At 53.5% G+C, this 10,185-nt stretch overlaps 1 protein-coding gene across 6 annotated transcripts; it reads left to right on the top strand.

Annotated features, from left to right (window-relative positions):
* Window positions 1–1,938: 1,938 nt before the first annotated feature.
* AP5S1 (adaptor related protein complex 5 subunit sigma 1) lies at window positions 1,939–9,636 on the top strand. Of its 6 annotated transcripts, none has more exons than XM_030914202.1 (3): window positions 1,939–2,149; window positions 5,478–5,669; window positions 8,196–9,636. In XM_030914202.1, exons 1-3 carry the CDS (start codon window positions 2,109–2,111, stop codon window positions 8,620–8,622), a joined length of 660 nt encoding a protein of 219 aa, XP_030770062.1. In that variant the 5' UTR covers window positions 1,939–2,108; the 3' UTR covers window positions 8,623–9,636. The 6 variants fall into 6 exon arrangements, with proteins under 6 accessions (XP_030770062.1, XP_030770061.1, XP_010377256.1 ...); XM_030914201.1 differs by having other exon boundaries at window positions 5,344–5,669; XM_010378954.2 differs by lacking the exon at window positions 1,939–2,149 and adding an exon at window positions 3,643–3,975.
* Window positions 9,637–10,185: the final 549 nt, after the last annotated feature.

Here is a 10,185-nt window from a genome sequence, read left to right as displayed (position 1 = left end):
GGAGGCCAAGGCGGGCAGATCACGAGGCCAGGAGTTCGAGACCAGCCTGGCCAACATGGCGAAACCCCGTCTCTACTGAAAATACAAAAATTAGCCGGGTGTGGTGGCGGGCACCCGTAACCCCAGCTACTCAGGAGGCTAAGGCAGAAGAATCGCTTGAATCCGGGAGGCAGCGGTTGCAGTGAGCCAAGATCTTGCCACTGCACTACAACCTGGGCGACAAGAGCAAGACTCCATCTCAAAAAAAAAAAAAAAAAAAAAAAAAGAGTAAAGATACTATGAATATTCAGGCCGGGTGCAGTGGATCATGCCTGTAATCCCAGCACTTTGGGAGGCCGAGGTGGGCGGATGACGAGGTCAGGAGATCGAGACCATCCTGGCTAACACAGTGAAACCTCGTCTCTACTAAAAATACAAAAAATTAGCTGGGGATGGTGGCGGACGCCTGTAGTCCCAGTTACTCAGGAGGCTGAGGCAGGAGCATGGCGTGAACCCGGGAGGCGGAGCTTGCAGTGAGCCGAGATCGCGCCACTGCACTCCAGCCTGGGTGATAGAGCAAGACTCCGTCTCAAAAAAAAAAAAAAAAAAAAAAAAAAAAAAAAAAAGATACTATGAATATTCTATTCCATTGCCCTATACTATTCTTCTTCTTCTTCTTTTGTTTTTTTTGAGACAGAGTCTCGCTCTGTCGCCCAGGTTGGAGTGCAGTGGTGCGATCTTGGCGCGCTGCAACTTCCTCCGCCTCCTGGGTTCACACCATTCTCCTGCCTCAGCCTCACCACACCTGGCTAATTGTTTGTATTTTCAGTAGAGACAGGGTTTCACCATGTTAGCCAAGATGGTCTCGATCTCCTGACGTCATCCGCCCGCCTCAGCCTCCCAAAGTGCTGGGATTACAGGCGTGAGCCACAGCGCCTGGCCTCTATTTGTGTCTTTTGGTGAACAACAGCCCTTATTTCACTCAGGTACACATCAAGAGTGGTGTGGCTGGGGCCGGTGACGGTGGCTCATGCCTGTGATCCCAGCACTTTGGGAGGCCGAGGTGGGCAGATCACAAGATCAGGAGATCGAGACCCATCCTGGCTAACACGGTGAAACCCCGTCTCTGCTAAAAATACAAAAAATTAGCCAGGCGTGGTGGTGGGCACCTGTAGTCCCAGCTACTCGGGAGGCTGAGACAGGAGAATGGTGTGAACCCAGGAGGCGGAGCTTGCAGTGAGCCAACATCGCACCACTGCACTCCAGCCTGGGCGATGAGCAAGACTCCATCTCAAAAAAAAAAAAAAAAGAGTGGTGCAGCTGGGTCATGGAGCAGTGAGGTCACCATCAGTAGCCACTGATGGGCTTGCTGTTTTAGATGATGTCTGAGCTAGCAGGCATAGACATTCCCACTGTACCCAGAACAGACTCTCAGAAGCATGGGTTGGACCCAGGAGAGCCCAGTGGCTAAGGAAAAGGGATCTCCCAAGGCACACCCACAAGCACCCTCCAACAAAACCATCAAGTGAAACCCCCACTCCCACCAGGCTGAGGAAGCCCTCCATGCTACCACCTCCATCTGGGTCTCCCATTGTCCACTGGAGTATTAGCTCAAGCCAGCCTCTCACAGCTGTCTCCTCCACACACCTCACGAGGCCAGCCCTCTAGTGGTGAGAAACTTGGTTTTGACTCACTGCCTGAGGAGTGGACAGAGGCTGGGAAACTGTGTTCCAGATGCCAGGTGGCCCCCAGCAACCAGAGCCCTCTCCTTGCTAGCTCTCTGCTGTAATCAGCTGGCAGACACAAACCCTGGCTGAGAGCGATAAGGACTGGGGACCAGGAGCTGTGCCAACATCACTCCCCAGCTTTGTAGCTGACGCCCCAGTCTCTGGGCTTGCCGCAACATCTGTACACATATTTATGTGTTGTCACAGGCTTTGGCCAGGCCCTGGCCACCTGCAGCTTCCCTTCAGCCACCTCCTAACCTACCCTGGGTCCTATGGCTGAAGGGGCCCAGAGTGCTTTCTCAGGGGCTGCTGCTCTAGGATCCCTGCCTGGGCCACCCTGCCCTGTTCTCCTTTCTTGTCAGCAAAGAGCACGTTCAAGTTGGCTCCAGTCCTGCGTTGTGCATGGCCCTGGGGAGTGAAGATGGAAGCCATCAGCAGTATTGGTGAGACCTTCACAGGGGTGCAAAGGCTGCAGTTGAATGCCAACGGGCAGCCTGAGCAGAAATCCTTCCTCCCATTTGGTCTGAGTATATATCTGCAAGGGCAATTAAAAGGACAGGAAAGGCCAGGCGCTGAGACTCATGCCTGTAATCCTAACACTTTGTGGGGCAGAAGCAGGAGGATCACTTGAGCCCAGGAGTTCGAGACCAGCCTGGGCAATACAGTTAGACCCTATCTCTACAAAAAAATTTAAATTAGCTGGGTGTGTTGCCTGCCTGTAGTCCCAGCTACTTGGTGGGCTGAGGCAGGAGCACTGCTGGTGGGAGGGGGCAGGGAGGCTGCAAAAAAAAAAAAAAAAAAAAAAGAAAGAAAAAAAGCCAGGAAAGGGAATTCTAGGCTGGGGGAACAGTCAGTGGGGGAGGCTCCAAGGCGCATCTGGGGAACAAGGCTGAAGCCATTCACATGCCAAGAGACAAAGGAGGTGCACCTTCATGGTCGCCGTCGGAGTGGGTGGTGGTGGTGGTGGTGGTGGTGGCGGGAGGAACATGCAAGTCAGGCAGCGAGGCCCAGGCAGGCCTTGTGGGGCCCCCTAACACCAATAGAACAAGCCTCCAAGTTGGGGCTTTTACCCCATTGTAAGGCTCTACAGGTAAGTACCAGAGTGCCCCTTTCAGGTTTAAGGTATAAACCTCTTCCCTGTTGTTTTGATGGCTTCCAGTCAAGAAGGGGGCTTGCTGATCAGCCCTACTAAGCGTTCGCCCTGGGTGACACTCTACAAAGTTTCACTGGGGCCCAATGAAATTGACAGATCTGCCAGAGAGACACAGTGAGAGTTTGGAAGCAGCGTTCGAATCGTTCTGCGCCGAACCGAGTGCCAGCATTAATCCGCTGCAGGAATCCATACATTCAGAATCTGCGCAAAATACACATATTTGTATTAAAAATCCACGCAAAACACACATGTACCTAAATATACATATTTACCTCCAAAGTAATAATTTCCGGGGGTACAGCCCGGAATGTACATTTGAACTGATGCCTCAGTAATTCTCACGCATGTTGGCCAGGTAAGAACTCAGTCGCAGCCCGTAACTGTGCGGCTCGGCCTATGTCCACCCGCCGCCCGCCCCCGAGCCTCCTAAGGCCGCAGGCCACGCGCCCCTCCCTCCGGGGACAATTAGGCCCCGGCCTTTTCCGCGGACTCCGCGCTCCGGGCCGCAGCGCCCCCTCGCGGTCGCCGGGGTCGGCAGCCTGTGGCTCGGCTGGTCTAGGGCTTCGAGCGGGAACGCTTCGCGAGCCCGCAACGGGAGTGACGAGCATGCTTTCTGCCGGCAGCTTGGGGAAAGAGGGTTTCTGTCCCTCTGCGAGGCCAGCCCACGCCGAGGGTCCAAGCATCGGGAGATGCAGCTGGCACCTGGCTCCCACAGCACCGCCCTGGACGTGAGCGCTCCGCCCAACCCGACGGCGCCAGCTGGCGCGCGCGCCCGCGACCGACGTGCGCAGGCGCCCACAGGCCGCGCAGCCGCCATTGCTCTCCTGCCCCCGAAGGGAGTGCTTGTTGGCAGTCCGCTGGCCCGGAAGGAAGGGTGAGGCGAGGCCTCGACGACAGCGGACCGGAGCTGCAGGGGCAACACACTCAGGGCGGGGTGCCCCATTTAGGCCCGGCTGACCGGAATAAGAAACTCCAACTCCCGAAGTGCATTGCGCCGCAGGGTTACGGAGGCAGTGTCGTAAGCTATCTTGACCGCTACCATTTCTCTGGTAGAAGGGGGGGACGCGGCGGCGCGGAGTGATGACGCACTCTTCCTGCGGCTGGAGGGTCGCGGAGGTCAGCGCCCGGGTGCTGGGCTCCGGTTGTCGAAGTGCCTTTGCGAACCTGCTCTTTGACCGGTTGAAACTAACGGTCTATTTAGCCGTAGTTACAGATACCCACTGACTGTGTACCTGCCGTCTTTCAACTCCCGGGCCGGCCCCTGAGCCAGCCAGATAACCATTACTATTATTTAGTTTTTGTTTTGAGACAGTTTCAAGTAACTCCTGTATGCACTTTGATGAGATTCACGAGTTGTAACCTCTTTTACCCTATTTACCTTATCATTTCCTCTGTTATTCTGTCTGCCTTTTTTCTTCCCTGGACCATGTGAGTTAGTTGCAGATATGAAATCCCGTTACCTCCAGATTTAGAGGCACATCCGTGTTTATTTTCTAAAAACAAGGACAAGCGCCTGCATTCAAAATCGGGTAACATTGATCAAGACTGTTTCTGACCAATAGTCCATATTTAAATGTTTTTATTAGTGTCCTAATAATGCCCTTTATGGAAATTATCCTTTTTTTTTCTTTTTCTTTTTTTTTGAGACAGAGTCTCGCTCTGTCGCCCAGGCTGAAGTGCAGTGGTGCGATCTCGGCTCACTACAGCCTCCCCTCCCGGGTTCAAGCGGTTCTCTGGCTTCAGCCTCTCAAGTAGCTGGGGTTACAACCATGCGCCACCATGCCTGGCTAGTTTATTTTTAGTAGAGATGGGCAGGCTGGTCTCAAACTCCTGACCTCAAGTGATCCGCCCACCCAGGCCTCCCAAGATGCTGGGATTACAGGCGTGAGTCACCACACCTCGCCCAAATTACCCTTTTCTTGGTTCAGGACCCGATCCTGGAGCACACGTTGCATTCAGCTACATGGTCTCTTCAGTTTCCTTTAGTCTGCAGCAGCTTCTCAGGTTTTCCATGACCTCATGACCTTGACGCTTTTGAAGATTCCTGTTGTTTTGTAGAACTAGGTTTAGGGTTGTCTGAGGTTTTTGTTTGTATGTTTTTTCAGTTTGTGCCTATTCTGCTTGTGTATGTCTGAGGTGTTTTTTTTTTTTTTTTTTTTTTTGAGACGGAGTCTCGCTCTGTCGCCCAGGCTGGAGTGCAGTGGTCGGATCTCAGCTCACTGCAAGCTTCGCCTCCCGGGTTCACGCCATTCTCCTGCCTCAGCCTCCCGAGTAGCTGGGCCTACAGGCGCCCGCCACCTCGCCCGGCTAGTTTTTTGTATTTTTTAGTAGAGACGGGGTTTCACTGTGTTAGCCAGGATGGTCTCGATCTCCTGATGTTGTGATCCGCCCGTCTCGGCCTCCCAAAGTGCTGGGATTACAGGCTTGAGCCACCGTGCCCGGCCTTTTTTTAACCACTGGATTCTGTTATGTGATATTGTTCAGATGCTGTTATTCAGTGTCCAGCCTCACCAGCCTCTGGATACACTCCCAGACACTGCCAGGTCAGCCCCTTCCTGTGGTTGCCTCTCCTGCTGGGGTTCACTCTCACCTTACCAAGGTCTCTGGCTTCGCTGTAGCACCCACCCTGGAGCCATGGTCCACGCCTTCCTCATTCACACTTTGAGGGCCCCAAATACTGAGGACACGGGACTTTGCCGAGTGCTCTACTCCTGCGTCTTCGGTGCTGAGAAGTCGCCTGATGACCCACGGCCGCATGGTGCTGAAAGGGACAGGCTTCTCCGGAAGGAACAGATTTTAGCTGTGGCCAGGTAACCACACAGCCCAGCCCCAGGCCTTCATTAAACACGTGCCTGATTGTAATAGGTATTCTCAGGGAGTGGGGAGGCAGATAAATAGGAGGACTAAGAAGCAGAGAGGAGGCCGGGCGCGGTGGCTCAAGCCTGTAATCCCAGCACTTTGGGAGGCCGAGACGGGCAGATCACGAGGTCAGGAGATAGAGACCATCCTGGCTAACACGGTGAAACCCTGTCTCTACTAAAAATACAAAAAACTAGCCGGGCGAGGTGACGGGCGCCTGTAGTCCCAGCTGCTTGGGAGGCTGAGGCAGGAGAATGGCGTAAACCCAGGAGGTGGAGCTTGCAGTGAGCTGAGATCCGGTCACTGCACTCCAGCCTGGGCAACAGAGCGAGACTCTGTCTCAAAAAAAAAACAAAAAAAAAGCAGAGAGGAAGTTTTAGAGTAGCATTTCCCAGGGAGTCTTCCACAGCTTTTCATAAGTGTTATGTGAAAACAGTTAAATAATAATTCTGTTATCCTCATTATTAGTATAATTAGCATTTGTTCAGCCTGTAAGTGCTAAGCATTTATATTCTGAACATCTTATGCATATTAACTCATTTAACCCTCATAATAGTCTTTCGAGATAGGTATAGTTATTATCTCCACCTTACAGATGAGTAAACTGAGGTACAGAGTGTTTAAGGAATTTAACCTGTCCAAGGTTACGCAGCTAGAAAGTAGCAGAACTAAGATTTGAGAGTAGGCCGGGTGCGGTGGCTTATGCCTATAATCCCAGCACTTTGGGAGACTGAGGTGGGCGGATCACCTGAGGTCAGAAGTTCGAGACCAGCCTGACTAACATGGAGAAACCCTATCTCTACTAAAAATACAAAATTAGCGAGGCGTGGTGGCGCATGCCTATAATTTCAGCTACTTGGGAAGGCTGAGGTAGGAGAATCACTTCAACCCGGGAGGAGGAGGTTGCGGTGAGCCAAGATTGCGCCATTGCACTCCAGCCTGGGCGACAAGAGTGAAACTCGGTGTCAAAAAAAAAAAAAGGTTTGAGAGTAGGCAAGCAGACGGTACAGATTTTGTTTTGTTTTGTTTTTTGTTTTTTTTTGAGATGGAGTCTCGCTCTGTTGCCCAGACTGGAGTGCAGTGGCGGGATCTTGGCTCACTGCAAGCTCTACCTCCCGGGTTCACGCCATTCTCCTGCTTCAGCGTTCCGAGTAGCTGGGACTACAGGTGCCCACCACCACATCCAGCTAATTTTCTGTATTTTTAGTAGCGACGGGGTTTCACCATGTTAGCCAGGATGGTGTTGATCTCCTGACCTCGTGATCCGCCTGCCTTGGCCTCCCAAAGTGCTGGGATTACAGGCATGAGCTACTGCGCCCGGCCAACAGTTTAAACATGCTTTTCAGTGCAGTACTTAACAGGGCCTTTAGTGTGCCTGTAGACTTTATGAATCTTTTTTTTTTTTTTTTTTTTTTTTTTTTTTTTTTTGTGACGGAGTCTTGCTCTGTCGCCCAGGCTGGAGTGCAGTGGCAGTTTGGGCTCACTGCAACCTCCGCCTCCCAGGTTCAAGCAACTCTCTTGCCTCAGCCTTCCAAATAGCTGGGATTACAGACATCTGCCACCACACCTGGCTAATTTTTGTATTTTTGGTAGAGATGGGGTTTCACCATTTTGGCCAGGCTGGTCCTGAACTCCTGACCTCGTGATCCACCCGCCTCGGCCTCCCAAAGTGCTGGGATTACAGGCGTGAGCCACTGCGTCCGGCCCCTACTTTATGAATCTCTAAGGAAGAGAGAGGGTGTGGTACATGAGGACTCCAGAAAGCCAGGGATCCAGATCGCAGTTTGCAATATACTGTTCCAGACTAGGGTGGCTACCCCTGGCTCTTCCCTCTCAGACCCAGCCAGAGCTGGCAGGTGCTGGAGCCTCCTGGACCTCTGCATTCTGGGTGGGGTAGCACCACTCTGGGGCAACCCTCTGCCAACTCCTGCCTTCCCCTTGTTCTCATTCTCCTTCCCCTCCCTGTAGCTCAGAAAACCAAATACATGCCTTTGAAACCAGCCTGTGCACGGCTCAGACTGGAAGGTAATTCAGGAAAGATCAAAGGGAGCGTCTAAGAAGCCTAGTTGGTCCAAAGGAAGGTCTTTCTTTCATCCTTGGAGAGGGTTGCAGAATAGGGTGGAGATTGGACAGCCCATGTTGGGCAATGGCGTTTATTTTCTGCCTCATCCCTTTCCTTTATGTGGAGACCTCTGTGAAGCAGGTGAGGGCAGGATCTTCTTCCTCTGGTGCCCTTTTTCAGCCCAAGGAGCTGGGTTGAAAACCTGCCCTCTTGGCCACGTGGAATAAAGTGGTTCAGGACCTGGAGGCTCACACTTCCTGATTCTGTGGCCCTGGGCAGATCACTTAGTCTCTCTAGGCCTCAGTTTTCTCACTTGAGATATGGGGATGATGGTAGCTCCCAGCACCAGGGTTGGTCATGAGGATGACAAAGTTGGCGTGTGAGCCCACCATCCTGACCTGCCCACTCTCTCCAGGCAGGTGGAGTCAATGTGCCGGCTGCAGCAGCAGGCGTCTGGCCGGCCCCCCATGGACCTGCAGCCGCAGTCCTCAGATGAGCAAGTGCCGCTGCATGAGGCCCCACGTGGGGCTTTCCGCCTGGCGGCAGAGAACCCTTTCCAGGAGCCACGGACGGTGGTGTGGCTGGGCGTGTTCTCATTAGGCTTTGCGCTGGTGCTGGACGCCCACGAGAACCTGCTGCTGGCTGAGGGCACGCTCCGGCTGCTGGCACGCCTCCTCCTTGACCACCTCCGGCTGCTGGCGCCCGGTACCAACCTCCTGCTGCGGGCTGACCGCATTGAGGGCATCCTCACCCGCTTTCTGCCCCATGGTCAGCTGCTTTTCCTCAACGACCAGTTTGTCCAAGGCCTGGAGAAGGAACTCAGTGCTGCTTGGCCCCGCTGATTTCTCGTTGGGATGGTGCTTCTGAGGGTGGGCAGAGGGTGGACACACAGCCAGATGAAGCTTGGCATCTACTGCCTGCTCCCAGTTCTGATGTACTGCTATACCAGGACAAGTGGGCGACACAAGCCTGCAGAAAGGGGGCTGGGGAGAGGGTGGAGGAGGTCCTGCCTATCCTCAGGTTGGTGGAACCACAGAACATCCTGAGCCTAGAGCTACTGTGTAACTTAGACCACTGCAGTGCGGCAGCCACGCTTGTCCTTGACCCCACCTTCCTGCATCCCTGCCAGCCCTAGTGCTAGGGTAAGGAGCTGACTGGAACTCAGCCCACTCTTCTTCCAAACACACAGTCAAGGCCAGGCGTGGTGGCTCACGCCTGTAATCCCAGCACTTTGGGAGGCTGAGGTGGGTGGATCACCTCAGGTCGGGAGTTCGAGACCAGCCTGGCCAACATAGTGAAACCCTGTCTGCACTAAAAATACAAAAATTAGCTGGGTGTATGGCACCCACCTGTAATCCCAGCTACTCGGGAGGCTGAGACACGAGAATCACTTGAACCTGGGAGGCGGAGGTTGTAGTGAGCTGAGAGTGTGCCACTTCACTCCAGCCTGGGCAACAGAGCGAGACTCCGTCTCAAAAAAAAAAAAAAAAAAAAAAACCAACCCATAGTCATCGAAACACAAGGGGTCTCAGACTCCCCTGAGAGTGGAGGAGCTGTGCCTGCATGCTGGCAGGCCCCAGCCCCTGGCTTTGTGCCCACTTAGGCACTATTATCAACAAGGTCCTGCTCAGTGTCTAGCCCCCAAAGAGTTCAGAAATGCATCTGTCAATCAGCAGCAGGAGGATTCTGCAGCTCCTTTTATGCCAAGCCCATGCCCACCAGGCAGTCTTGAGATAAAATCATCACAGCCTTCCCTCATCTGCAGGGAGAGAAGGTGCTGTCAGGTGAATGTGAGCAGTCTAGCCTGGGTGATGTATTTCTCATTTTGAATTAAAAGCACTGGCTCTGTGATTTCACCCTCTCTTTGTGAGTTTGATGCGTGCATCCTGCTATGAGTGAGTGCCTCTCTGGATGGCCCCTAAGCTGGGCGTCTGAGCCTTCGTGGTCAAGGATCCCCCAAGGAGGCTTCTTGGGAGGCCTCCGTCTCTCATCCCCACCTCACCTCTGTCTCCTTAGGGGCTTCCTTTAGATGGTGGCACACACTTTCTCCACCAAAGTATATATCACAAATGGCAGGTGGCTGTGGCAGAGCCACCTGAGAAGCAGCGCCTGAGCCAAGAATTGGTGCGAGTGATGTATGTGGGGCGGGCGGTGATCCCAGGAAGCAGGAAGGGGAGACAGTCCTTGTGAATGCTTGTCAAGCCTATTGGGACTGTGGTAGGGAGCTGAGTGCCTCTAGGGGCCTGCACACAGCAGTTGCCTCTGAATTACCTCGCCCGAGGGGTGGCAGCTGTGGGTGTTTGCTTACTGCCTTTAGTCAGTGGTTACAGGTTGATCCCAGGGTGCATACATTCCCTGGGTCTTTCTGCCCCTGGAAAAGAGCCCTCAGACAATGTGGAGCTGGG

This window comes from Rhinopithecus roxellana, chromosome 13 (genome assembly GCF_007565055.1).
Source record: "Rhinopithecus roxellana isolate Shanxi Qingling chromosome 13, ASM756505v1, whole genome shotgun sequence".
NCBI lineage: Eukaryota > Metazoa > Chordata > Mammalia > Primates > Cercopithecidae > Rhinopithecus > Rhinopithecus roxellana.
Note: the sequence above shows the minus strand (reverse complement) of the source record. Positions and strands in the feature narration are given on the sequence as shown.

Excerpts from the sequence above, each read along its gene's own strand:
- AP5S1 (XM_030914201.1), top strand. The coding sequence starts at position 5,344 with ATGCTGTTATTCAGTGTCCAGCCTCACCAGCCTCTGGATACACTCCCA. Across the intron at positions 5,670-8,195 it reads CAGATTTTAGCTGTGGCCAG|GCAGGTGGAGTCAATGTGCC; the intron begins GTAACCACACAG and ends CACTCTCTCCAG.